Source organism: Chiloscyllium plagiosum, unplaced genomic scaffold (assembly GCF_037043375.1).
Source record: "Chiloscyllium plagiosum isolate Xiang-an unplaced genomic scaffold, Cpla_swu_hap1 HiC_scaffold_8, whole genome shotgun sequence".
Taxonomy (NCBI): Eukaryota; Metazoa; Chordata; class Chondrichthyes; order Orectolobiformes; family Hemiscylliidae; genus Chiloscyllium; species Chiloscyllium plagiosum.
In genome coordinates this window covers 3,516,495-3,530,299 of record NW_028270146.1, presented here as the reverse complement: position 1 = coordinate 3,530,299, position 13,805 = coordinate 3,516,495, and the positions used below count along the sequence as shown (strand labels likewise).

General features: G+C 49.5%; 1 protein-coding gene across 2 annotated transcripts in view; it reads right to left on the bottom strand.

Moving 5' to 3' along the window:
* The window catches only part of ift43 (intraflagellar transport 43 homolog (Chlamydomonas)), a 198,804-nt gene that overhangs the window by 139,275 nt on the left and 45,724 nt on the right, over positions 1-13,805 (bottom strand). For both annotated transcript variants that reach the window (XM_087989541.1, XM_087989542.1), the window contains exon 3: positions 7,161-7,225. In XM_087989541.1, the coding sequence (XP_087845667.1) occupies positions 7,161-7,225 (65 nt within the window). The remainder of the gene's footprint in view (positions 1-7,160; positions 7,226-13,805) is intronic.

Genomic DNA, 13,805 nt, shown 5'->3' with positions numbered 1-13,805 from the left:
TTCAGTGTTGAGACCGGCGGGCTGTAACGTGCCTAGTCGGAAGTTGAGATGCTGTCTCTCCAGTTTGCGTTGAGCCTCACTGGAACATTGCAGCCGGCCAAGGACAGACATGTGGGCATGGGAGCAGGATTGGGTGGTGAAGTGGCAAGCCATGGGAAGGTCCGAGACCTTCCCTCAGCCTCGTATAAATACTTCCCTATTTCTTCCTTTTTTTAAGCTTTGACAAAGAGTCAGTTAGACTCGAAACGTCAGCTCTTTTCTCTCCTTACAGATGCTGCCAGACCTGCTGAGATTTTCCAGCATTTTATCTTTGGGTTTCAGATTCCAGCATCTGCAGTAATTTGCTTTCATTGAGTACAGGAGTTGGGAGGTCATGTTGCAGCTGTACAGGACATTGGTTAGGCCACTGTTGGAATATTGCATGCAATTCTGGTCTCCTTCCTATCGGAAAGATGTTGTGAAACTTGAAAGGTTTCAGAAAAGATTTACAAGGATGTTGCCAGGGTTGGAGGATTTGAGCGACAGGGAGAGGCTGAACAGGCTGGGGCTGTTTTCCCTGGAGCGTTGGAGGATGAGGGGTGACCTTGTAGAGGTTTATAAAATCATAAGGGGCATAGATAGGATAAATAGACAAAGTCTTTTCCCTGGGGTGGGGGAGTTCAGAACCAGAGGGCATAGGTTTAGGGTGAGAAGGGAAAGATATAAAAGAGACCTAAGGGGCAACTTTTTCATGCAGAGGGTGGTTTGCATATGGAATGAGCTGCCAGAGGAAGTGGTGGAGGCTGGTACAATTACAACATTTAAAAGGCATTTGGATGGGTATATGAATAGGAAGGGTTTGGAGGGATATGGACTGGATGCTGGCAGGTGGGACTAGATCGGGTTGGGATATCTGGTCGGCATGGACGGGTTGGACCGAAGGGTCTGTTTCTGTGCTGTACATCTCTATGACTCTATGAGTCTATGATTCTATAACGTCGATTATATACATTCACAGACTAAAGATTAACTGGCTGCAGTGTCCATACAGGAGCAGGTGTGAATGCTGAAAGAAATGATGGTCATTTGTATGTTTTAAACAATCACAGTCACCAGTTACAAAGGACAATAAGAAACCTCACCACTGAACCTTGTCAGAAGTTAGCAGGATTCTCAAAGCATGATAACATCAGGTATATATTTATGCAACAAATTAAACCTATAAAATACAGGAGAAATATAGGACAATGGAGGTTCTGGTGATGTGGTCAGTAGAAGCGATCAGCTATTGGTTCCTAGAGGAGCCAATGGTATGTGAGTGTTGGCACCTATGTGCAGATGGCTGTGTCTCACTGACCTGATTTAACAGAGTCAGCGAGATCCCGCCGGTGTTTCCCAGACCTGAAACTTGTGTTGGAGATCAAGAATGCAGCACAGTATTCCCTAATAAACCTATATCCTGTCAACAGGGCCACATTTCAAAATCCTCAATAAAGCCGTCATACACAGAGCAAGCAGAAACTCTGGCTGAAATCAATGCCTACCCTCTACTCCAAGGGGAGCAGGGCTAATGCCACTTGAAGCACCTCTGTGCCGGGCTCAGTGCTTTACCAATATCAGCACCCTACATAAGACAACAAAGAGTAAGCAATAGGAGGATAGGGATGGAAATGTGTTGCTGGAAAAGCGCAGCAGGTCAGGCAGCATCCAAGGAGCAGGAGAATCGACGTTTCGGGCATTAGCCCTTCTTCAGGAATGAGGAAAGTTGGTCCAGCAGGCTAAGATAAAAGATAGGGAGGAGGGACTTGGGGGAGGGGCGTCGGAAATGTGATATGTGGAAAGAGGTCAAGGTGAGGGTGATAGGTCAGACTGGGGTGGGGGCGGAGAGGTCGGGAAGAAGATTGCAGGTTAGGAAGGCGGTGCTGAATTTGATGGATTTGACTGAGACAGGCTGGGGGGAGGGGAAATGAGGAAACTGGTGAAATCCGAGTTCATCCCTTGTGGTTGGAGGGTTCCTAGCCGGAAGATGAGGCGTTCTTCCTCCAATCGTCGTTTTGCTGTGGTCTGACGATGGAGGAGTCCAAAGACCTGCATATCCTTGGTGGAGTGGGAGGGGGAATTGAAATGTTGAGCAAAGGGTGGTTGGGTTGGTTGGTCCGGGTGTCCCAGAGGTGTTCTCTGAAACGCTCCTCAAGTAGGCGGCCTGTCTCCCCAATATAGAGGAGGCCACATCGGATGCAAAGGATGCAATAGATGATATGTGTGGAGGTACAGGTGAATCTGTGGCGGATATGGAAGTTTCCTTTGGGGCCTTGGAGGGAGGTGAGGGGGGAGGTGTGGGCGCAAGTCTTGCACCTCCTGCGGTTGCAGGGGAAGGTGCCGGGAGTGGAGGTTGGGTTGGTGGGGGGTGTGGATCTGACGAGGGAGTCACAGAGGGAGTGGTCTTTACGGAATGCTGATAGGGGAGGGGAGGGAAATATATCCTTGGTGGTGGGGTCCGTTTGGAGGTGGCGGAAATGGCGGCGGATGATGCGCTGTACATGGAGGTTAGTGGGGTGGTCGGTGAGGACCAGTGGGGTTCTGTCCTGGTGGCGGTTGGAGGGGCGGGGTTCAAGGGCGGAGGATCGGGAAGTGGAAGAGATGCGGTGGAGGGCATCGTCGATCACGTCGGGGGGGAAATTGCGGTCCTTGAAGAAGGAGGCCATCTGGGATGTGCGTTTTTGGAACTGGTCCTCCTGGGAGCAGATGCGGCGGAGTCGAAGGAATTGGGAGAATGGGATGGCGTTTTTACAGGGGGCAGGATGGGGGGAGCTGTAGTCCAGGTAGCTGTGGGAGTCGGTTGGTTTTTAGTAGATGTCCGTGTTGATTCGGTCGCCTGAGATAGAAATAGAAAGGTCGAGGAAGGGGAGGGAGGAATCTGAGACTGTCCAGGTGAATTTGAGGTTGGGGTGGAAGGTGTTGGTGAAGTGGATGAACTGTTCAACCTCCTCGTGGGAGCACGAGGCGCCGCCGATACAGTCATCGATAGAACATAGAACATAGAACAATACAGCACAGAACAGGCCCTTCGGCCCACGATGTTGTGCCGAACTTCTAACCTAGATTAAGTACCCATCCATGTACCTATCCAAATGCCGCTTAAAGGTCGCCAATGATTCCGACTCTACCACTCCCTCGGGCAGCGCATTCCATGCCCCCACCACTCTCTGGGTAAAGAACCCACCCCTGACATCTCCCCTATACCTTCCACCCTTCACCTTAAATTTATGTCCCCTTGTAACACTCTGTTGTACCCGGGGAAAAAGTTTCTGACTGTCTACTCTATCTATTCCTCTGATCATCTTATAAACCTCTATCAAGTCACCCCTCATCCTTCGCCGTTCCAACGAGAAAAGGCCGAGAACTCTCAACCTATCCTCGTACGACTTCCTCTCCATTCCAGGCAACATCCTGGTAAATCTTCTCTGCACCCTCTCCAAAGCTTCCACATCTTTCCTAAAGTGAGGCGACCAGAACTGCACACAGTACTCCAACTGTGGCCTAACCAAAGTCCTGTACAGCTGCAACATCACTTCACGACTCTTGAATTCAATCCCTCTGCTAATGAACGATAATACTCCATAGGCCTTCTTACAAACTCTATCCACCTGAGTGGCAACCTTCAAAGATCTATGTACATAGACCCCAAGATCCCTCTGTTCCTCCACCTGACTAAGAACCCTACCATTAACCCTGTATCGATGTAGCGGAGGAAAAGGTGGGGGGTGGGGCCAGTGTAGTTGCGGAAGATGGATTGTTCCACATATCCTACGAAGAGGCAGGCATAGCTGGGGCCCATGCGGGTGCCCATGGCTACTCCTTTCGTTTGGAGGAAGTGGGAGGATTGGAAAGAGAAGTTGTTCAGGGTGAGGACCAGTTCAGTCAGTCGAAGGAGGGTGTCAGTGGAAGGGTACTGGTCGGTACGGCGGGAAAGGAAGAAGCGGAGGGCTTTGAGTCCTTCGTGATGGGGGCTGGAGGTGTACAGGGACTGGATGTCCATGGTGAAAATAAGGCGTTGGGGACCGGGGAAGCGAAAATCATGGAGCAGGTGGAGGGCATGGGTGGTGTCCCGAACGTAGGTGGGGAGTTCTTGGACTAAGGGGGACAGGACTGTGTCAAGGTATGCGGAGATGAGTTCGGTGGGGCAGGAGCAGGCTGAGACAATGGGTCGGCCGGGGCAGTCAGGTTTGTGGATCACCCCCCATCACGAAGGACTCAAAGCACTCCGCTTCTTTCTTTCCCGCCGTACCGACCAGTACCCTTCCACTGACACCCTCCTTCGACTGACTGAACTGGTCCTCACCCTGAACAACTTCTCTTTCCAATCCTCCCACTTCCTCCAAACGAAAGGAGTAGCCATGGGCACCCGCATGGGCCCAGCTATGCCTGCCTCTTCGTAGGATATGTGGAACAATCCATCTTCCGCAACTACACTGGCCCCACCCCCCACCTTTTCCTCCGCTACATCGATGACTGTATCGGCGCCGCCTCGTGCTCCCACGAGGAGGTTGAACAGTTCATTCACTTCACCAACACCTTCCACCCCGACCTCAAATTCACCTGGACAGTCTCAGATTCCTCCCTCCCCTTCCTCGACCTTTCTATTTCTATCTCAGGCGACCGAATCAACACGGACATCTACTACAAACCAACCGACTCCCACAGCTACCTGGACTACAGCTCCCCCCATCCTGCCCCCTGTAAAAACGCCATCCCATTCTCCCAATTCCTTCGACTCCGCCGCATCTGCTCCCAGGAGGACCAGTTCCAAAAACGCACATCCCAGATGGCCTCCTTCTTCAAGGACCGCAATTTCCCCCCCGACGTGATCGACGATGCCCTCCACCGCATCTCTTCCACTTCCCGATCCTCCGCCCTTGAACCCCGCCCCTCCAACCGCCACCAGGACAGAACCCCACTGGTCCTCACCGACCACCCCACTAACCTCCATGTACAGCGCATCATCCGCCGCCATTTCCGCCACCTCCAAACGGACCCCACCACCAAGGATATATTTCCCTCCCCTCCCCTATCAGCATTCCGTAAAGACCACTCCCTCTGTGACTTCCTCGTCAGATCCACACCCCCCACCAACCCAACCTCCACTCCCGGCACCTTCCCCTGCAACCGCAGGAGGTGCAAGACTTGCGCCCACACCTCCCCCCTCACCTCCCTCCAAGGCCCCAAAGGAAACTTCCATATCCGCCACAGATTCACCTGTACCTCCACACATATCATCTATTGCATCCTTTGCATCCGATGTGGCCTCCTCTATATTGGGGAGACAGGCCGCCTACTTGAGGAGCGTTTCAGAGAACACCTCTGGGACACCCGGACCAACCAACCCAACCACCCTTTGCTCAACATTTCAATTCCCCCTCCCACTCCACCAAGGATATGCAGGTCTTTGGACTCCTCCATCGTCAGACCACAGCAAAACGACGATTGGAGGAAGAACGCCTCATCTTCCGGCTAGGAACCCTCCAACCACAAGGGATGAACTCGGATTTCACCAGTTTCCTCATTTCCCCTCCCCCCAGCCTGTCTCAGTCAAATCCATCAAATTCAGCACCGCCTTCCTAACCTGCAATCTTCTTCCCGACCTCTCCGCCCCCACCCCAGTCTGACCTATCACCCTCACCTTGACCTCTTTCCACCTATCACATTTCCGACGCCCCTCCCCCAAGTCCCTCCTCCCTATCTTTTATCTTAGCCTGCTGGACCAACTTTCCTCATTCCTGAAGAAGGGCTAATGCCCGAAACGTCGATTCTCCTGTTCCCTAGATGCTGCCTGACCTGCTGCGCTTTTCCAGCAACACATTTCCATCTCTGATCTCCAGCATCTGCAGACCTCACTTTCTCCTCAATAGGAGGATAGGGCCACTTAAACCTGTTCCAGCATTCAACAGTCCTTTCCTCATATCTCTTGATTCCATGAGAGATCAAAATCTATTAATCTCAGTCTTGAATATCATGAACATCCTGGGTTAGAGAATTCCAAGTATACACCTTTTAAGTGAAGTTATTTCACTTCCTCTCCACCTAAAATGATTAGGCCCTTATCCTGACATTGTGCCATCCTGTTCTAGATTTCCAGCTAGGGAGAAACAATCTGTTGGTATGGAATGTATCAAGATCCCTCAGAGTTCTGTTGAACTCAATGAGATCTCTCTTTTTTCTAAATTGCAGAGAAAATTGACTCAATTTACTCAACTTCTGATCCCAGGAACTAACTTATAGAGTGTTGTTAGAGCTGCACCCATCCAGGCAAGTGGGGAGTATTCCATCACACCTTTGACTTGTGCCTTGTAGATGGTGGACAGACCTTTGGAGGCTGGGGGTGGGGTGGGGAGGTGAAGGGGTTGGGGAGGTGAGTTACTTAACACAGTGTTTCTAGCCTTTTTACAGCTGCTGTATTACATGGTAAATCCAGTTGAGTTTCTGGTCAACGAGGGATTCAGTGATGACAATACCATTGAATGTCAAGAGGCGGTTTTTAGCTTGTCTCTTAGTGATGATGGCCATAGCCTGACACTTGTGTGGTGTAAATGTTACTTGCCCCTTGTCAGCCCAAGCCTGGATATGTCCACATCCTGTTGCATTTGAACACTGACTACTTCAGAATTCAAGCAACATATTCATTTCTATCCAAATATTATCCATTCTTATCAAGGACTTCATGAAGCCAGGTAATCATCGTTGAATTTGTAACTGAACAAGCAAGTTGCAACTCTTTCATTTTAAAAATCAAAATTCCTTCACTGTGTCTGTCTGTGTGACTGAGGGGGTTAATGATCAAAGAAGATTGAGCTTAGATTGTAGATATTAATTAGATTGCCTTGCTGGTTATCTTTGTTCTGCTAAGAAGATACATTCCTAAGAATAAATTGTTAATTTTTGTTTAAGTTATAAACTTGGTGTTCAAGATCTGAGTAATTTTGAGGATCACTGAATGTTTGAGTTTCACATTGCGAAATCAGTGATGGTGAGGCTGATTAGGTTTGGCTTGCTATCCCTGTATTGTAACATGAGTAAGATTCCAGCAGGTTTCTAATGAAGTCAAAATTGTCTGGAGTGTTCAGCTAATCTATCTATAGCAGAGGAGGGAAACTCTTTAACATTCTTGAGTATTTGCCACTTACTTGGATGAACGAGGGGTATCATCTGCCCACCCTCCTTGACGGCGTGCAGGTTTGCTTGAAGGACCCTACAATAAAAGCAGAGCAGTTCCATTAGCTGTGTTACTCATCAATAGAACACAGTGCAACAAGAACGTGTCTGTGGAACTGAACCCCAGGGGAGTCAGTGTCTATGAAACCGTACCTGAGGGAGATCGGTGCCAAAGGAACTATAACCCAGAGGGTGCCAGCATGTGTCAAACTGCACCCCAGTGAGAGTCAGTGAATGTGGAACTGTACCCCAGAGAGAGTCAGCATGTGTGGGACTGTACCCCAGAGAGAGTCAGTGAATGTGGAACTGTACCCCAGAGAGAGTCAGTGAATGTGGAACTGTACCCTAGAGAGAGTCAGTGTGTGCGGAACTGTACCCCAGAGATAGTCAGTGAATGTGGAAGTGTACCCCAGTGAGAGTCAGTGAATGTGGGACTGTACCCTAGAGAGAGTCAGTGTGTGCGGAACTGTACCCCAGAGATAGTCAGTGAATGTGGAAGTGTACCCCAGTGAGAGTCAGCATGTGTGGGACTGTACCCCAGAGATAGTCAGTGAATGTGGGACTGTACCCCAGTGAGAGTCAGCATGTGTGGGACTGTACCCCAGTGAGAGTCAGTGAATGTAGAACTGTACCCCAGTGAGAGTCAGTGAATGTGGAACTGTACCCCAGAGACAGTCAGCATATGTGGGACTGTACCCCAGTGAGAGTCAGCATGTGTGGGACTGTACCCCAGTGAGAGTCAGTGAATGTGGAACTGTACCCCAGTGAGAGTCAGTGAATGTGGAAGTGTACCCCAGAGAGAGTCAGTGAATGTGGAACTGGACCCCAGAGAGAGTCAGTGTGTGTGGGACTGTACCCCAGAGAGAGTCAGTGAATGTGGAAGTGTACCCCAGTGAGAGTCAGTGTGTGTGGGACTGTACCCCAGAGAGAGTCAGTGAATGTGGAACTGTACCCCAGTGAGAGTTAGTGAATGTGGGACTGTACCCCAGAGATAGTCAGTGAATGTGGAACTGTACCCCAGTGAGAGTCAGTGTGTGTGGGACTGTACCCCAGAGATAGTCAGTGAATGTGGAACTGTACCCCAGTGAGAGTCAGCACGTGTGGGACTGTACCCCAGTGAGAGTCAGCATGTGTGGGACTGTACCCCAGTGAGAGTCAGTGAATGTAGAACTGTACCCCAGTGAGAGTCAGTGAATGTGGAACTGTACCCCAGTGAGAGTCAGTGAATGTGGAACTGGACCCTAGAGAGAGTCAGTGTGTGCGGAACTGTACCCCAGAGAGAGTCAGTGAATGTGGAAGTGTACCCCAGAGAGAGTCAGTGTGTGTGGAACTGTACCCCAGAGAGAGTCAGTGTGTGTGGGACTGTACCCCAGAGAGAGTCAGTGAATGTGGGACTGTACCCCAGTGAGAGTCAGTGAATGTGTGACTGTACCCCAGAGAGAGTCAGTGAATGTGGAAGTGTACCCCAGTGAGAGTCAGTGAATGTGGAACTGTACCCCAGTGAGAGTCAGCATGTGTGGGACTGTACCCCAGAGAGAGTCAGTGAATGTGGAACTGTACCCCAGTGAGAGTCAGTGAATGTGGAACTGTACCCCAGTGAGAGTCAGTGAATGTGGAACTGTACCCGAGAGAGAATCAGTGAATGTGGAACTGTACCCCAGTGAGAGTCAGTGTGTGTGGAACTGTACCCCAGTGAGAGTCAGTGAATGTGGAACTGTACCCCAGTGAGAGTTAGTGAATGTGGGACTGTACCCCAGAGGTAGTCAGTGAATGTGGAACTGTACCCCAGTGAGAGTCAGTGTGTGTGGGACTGTACCCCAGAGATAGTCAGTGAATGTGGAACTGTACCCCAGAGACAGTCAGCATATGTGGGACTGTACCCCAGTGAGAGTCAGCATGTGTGGGACTGTACCCCAGTGAGAGTCAGTGAATGTGGAACTGTAACCCAGTGAGAGTCAGTGAATGTGGAACTGTACCCCAGTGAGAGTCAGTGAATGTGGAAGTGTACCCCAGAGAGAGTCAGTGAATGTGGAACTGTACCCCAGTGAGAGTCAGTGTGTGTGGAACTGTACCCCAGTGAGAGTCAGCATGTGTGGAACTGTACCCCAGTGAGAGTCAGTGTGTGACTGTACCCCAGTGAGAGTCAGTGAATGTGGAACTGTACCCCAGAGAGCGTCAGCGTGTGTGGGACTGTACTCCAGTGATAGTTAGTGAATGTGAGACTGTACCCGAGAGTCAGTGAATGTGGGACTGTACCCCAGTGAGAGTCAGTGAATGTGGGACTGTACCCCAGTGAGAGTCAGTGAATGTGGAACTGTACCCCAGTGAGAGTCAGTGAATGTGGAACTGTACCCGAGAGAGAATCAGTGAATGTGGAACTGTACCCCAGTGAGAGTCAGTGAATGTGGAACTGTACCCGAGAGAGAATCAGTGAATGTGGAACTGTACCCCAGTGAGAGTCAGTGTGTGTGGAACTGTACCCCAGTGAGAGTCAGTGTGTGTGGAACTGTACCCCAGTGAGAGTCAGTGAATGTGGAACTGTACCCCAGTGAGAGTCAGTGTGTGTGGGACTGTACCCCAGAGATAGTCAGTGAATGTGGAACTGTACCCCAGTGAGAGTCAGTGTGTGTGGGACTGTACCCCAGAGATAGTCAGTGAATGTGGAACTGTACCCCAGTGAGAGTCAGCATGTGTGGGACTGTACCCCAGTGAGAGCCAGTGTGTGTGGGACTGTACCCCAGAGATAGTCAGTGAATGTGGAACTGTACCCCAGTGAGAGTCAGCATGTGTGGGACTGTACCCCAGAGAGAGTCAGTGAATGTGAGACTGTTCCCGAGAGTCAGTGAATGTGGGACTGTACCCCAGTGAGAGCCAGTGTGTGTGGGACTGTACCCCAGTGAGGGTCAGTGAATGTGGAATATACCTGTGATTTAGATGTGTAGTATGTTATAACCATTTGGGATCTTGGATTCGAAAGTGGAGTAAAAGTTGACTTTAGCTTTCACCAGCTCTGTGGTGGGGACTTATGTTTTTATCAAAGGTCATAAAATAATTTTTGAACAATTAGTTCAAATGTCATTGCTAAGAAAATGTCTGATTGAAGCTAAATGACTAGATCTGTTCATTGCAAAGTTACCTGATTAAATATTTACAAAGTTGAACTCCTGTGACATACAGACAGATTCTCACCCCAATAGAGACATAGACATAGAAACAGAAAATAGGCTGTGGGAAAACTTAGCAAAACCTAACCAGAAGGCAACACTGACCGGGTCTCAGATGATCTCGCCCAAATAAAATCAGCCACAGGTGTGATACATTTCTGGGTGAATAGCTGAGAGATCTCACACAGATCCCTCGTAGCTCTTCGGTAGGAGTCAGTCACATTCATGTTCGAAGCAGCTGTCACCTTGCTGGCCACTGGCATAGGATGGTTACCCATCTCCCCACCTCCCCCCGTGCTGCTCCAGCAATTGGCACCGGCCAGTGTCAGTGTTTCGGGATACCCACAGTCTGCACTGACACTGGAGGAATCGGCATTGACCATGACAGACTCCAGCTCTCCTCTATCTCCCGAGGGGACCTTCAGCTGTGACCTCTTCACACTGAGGCTGTCCAACATCTGCTGGAGGTCACTATTGTTCTTGGGCTTACACAGAACATAGAAAAGCAAAGCACAGGACCAGGAACTTCAGCCCATCACGTCTGTGCCAACCATAATGCCATTCTAAATTAATTGCATCTGCCTCTATTCCCTGCCTATTCACGTGTCTATCTAAATGCCTCTTAAATGTTGCTATTATATCTGCTTCAACCACCTCCCCGGCAGCAGATTTCAACCACCTACCACCCTCTGTGTAAAAGAAGTGTCCCACACATCTCCTTTAAACTTTCCCCCTCTCACCTTAGCCTAATTTCTGACATTTGCATCCTGGGAAAGAGACGACCCACCCCATTCACGCATATCTTAATTTTATATCTTAATATCAGGTCGCCCGCCCCAAGCCTCTGATGCTCTAACCAAAGTAATACAAGCTTCTCCTATCCTGTCCAAGTCCTTCTGCAGTCTCCTCGCTTCCTCAACATGACCTGTCTCTCAACCTAGCTTTGTGTCATCTGCAAACTCAGCAAAAATGGCCTCTGTTCCTTTGAATAGCTGTGGTCCCAACACTGACCCCTGTGGAATTCCACAAGCTGCCATCCTGGAAAAGACTCCGTTATCCCTACTCTCTGTTTTCTGCCAGTCAGCCAATCCTCTATCCATGCCAGTACCTTGCTCCAAACACCATGGGCCCTTATCTTATTTAGCAGCCTCTTGTCAAGGGCCTTCTGAAAATCTAAATAGATCATGCCCACTGGCTCTTTATTGTCGAACCTGCTTGTTCTTCTTCAAAGAATTCTAAAAGATTTGTCAGGCATGACCACCCCTTGACAAAGCTATCTTGATTCAGCCCTACTTCACCACGCACTTCCAAGTTCTCTGCAATCTCCTCCTTAAGAATGGACCCTGAAATCTGGCCAATGACCAAGGTCTGGCTAACTGGCCTACAGTTTCCTGTCTTCTGCCCCCCGTCCCTTCTTAATCAGGGGTGTTACATTATCCATTTTCCAATCTTGTGGAACCTTGTGAAAAGCCTTTTGAAAATCCAGATACACAACATCTACTGATTCACTCTCATCCACTCTGTTGGTCACATCCTCAAGACATTCCAGAAGATTTGTCAAGCATGATTTCCCTTCAGTGAATCCATGCTGACTGGGCCTGATTCTGTCACCTTATCACGCTTTAATCCCATCAATGACTCTCACTGGGGTACAGTCCCAATACCATTTCCCGATTAATAAGGATTTCCTTCAGTTCCTCCTTCATGCTTGACCCTCTGTCCCCGAGCATTTCCTGAAGGTTACTGTGTCCTCCTCAGTGAAAACAGATCCAAAGTATTTGTTCAGCAGGTCTGTACCTCTTTGTTGTCCATTATGAATTCACCCGATTCCAACTGCAAGGGACCTACATTGGTCTTCACCAGTCTTTTTCTCTCCACATATCTACAGAACCTTTTGCAGTCAGTTTTTAGGTTTTCCTCAAGCTTACTTTCATATTATATTTTCCTTTTCCAAATTAAACACTTTGCTCTCCTCTGCTGAATTTTAAATTTCTCCAATCCTCGGGTTTGCTGCTTTTTCTGGCAAATTGGATATTTAGTTCTCAGCCCTGATCTCCTTGTAGCCACACCTCTATGATACCCACAACATTGTACCTGCCAATTTTAGTCTGCGCTACAAGTTCATTCACCTCGTTGTGTATCCTGTGTCGAGAGTGTGGTGCTGGAAACACAGCAGGTCAGGCAGCATCCGAGGAGCAGGAGAATCAACGTTTCAGGCAAAAGCCCTTCATCGGGAATGAGGCTTGTGGGTCGGGGCTGTGTGATAAATGGGAGGGGGGTGGGGCGGTAGCTGAGAATGCGATAGGTAGATGAAGGTGGGGGTGAAGGTGATAGGTCAGAGAGGAGGGTGGAGTGGTGAGGTGGGAAAGACAATGGACAGGTCAAGAGGGCGGTGCCGAGTTGGAGGCCCGACACTGGGATAATGTGGGGGGAGGGGGAATCAGGAAACTGGTGAAATCCACATTGATCCCGTGTGGTTGCAAGGTCTCAAGGCGGAAGACGAGGTGTTCTTCCTCCAGGAGTTGGGTGGTAAGGGAGTGGTGATGGAGGAGGCCTTGGTGGAGAGGGAGGGAGAATTGAAGTATTTAGCCACAGGGCGGTGGGGTTGGTTGGTGCAGGTGTCCCAGAGATGGTCTCTGAAACAATCGGCAAGTTGGCGCCTAGTCTCCCCGATGTAGAGGAGATCACATCGATACAGTAGATGACTTTGGTGGAGGTACAGCTACATTTCTGACGGATGTGGAAGGATTCTTTGGGGCCTTGGAGGGAGGTGACAAGGGAGGTGTGGGCACAGGTTTTATACTTCATGTGGTGGCGGGGAAGGTGCCGGGAGTGGGGTGTGGGCTGGTGGGGGGCTTTCTCCTTGTTGTGTATACTGTGTGTATTTAAGTACAACACTCTCAGTCCTGCGTTGACTGCCCCCCTTCTCATAGTTGTTCCTTATCTGCTGACCCTGAAGTTCGATTCCTGAGTCCTTCCATACTCTGTCCCATTACTTGTTCTGGAAATTTTAATAATCTCAGCTATGCTCTCCCACCCTTTAACTTTTTCCACACAATTATTCCCCCCTCCTCCCCTGCACCACTAGTTAGTTTATATCGAAAGCCCTAGTTATGTGATTCTCCAGGATTCTGGTCCCAGTATGATTCAGACAGGATACCCAGCACCATCCCCTGTGTCAATGTCCCATGAATTTGAACCTGTTTCTCCCATACTAATCATTGAGCCATGCATTTACCTCTTTAATCTTGCTGACCCTGTGCCAATTAGCTCATGGCTCAGGTAGTCATCCTGAGGTTATTACCCATATGGCTCTGGTCTTTAATTTAGCCCCTAGCAGCTCATATCTCCTCAACAGAATCTCTTTCTTCCTAATACCGATATTGTTGGTACTTACATGGACCACAAGAAGTGATCGATCCCTTCCCAATCCAAGTTCCTCTGTAGCCCAGA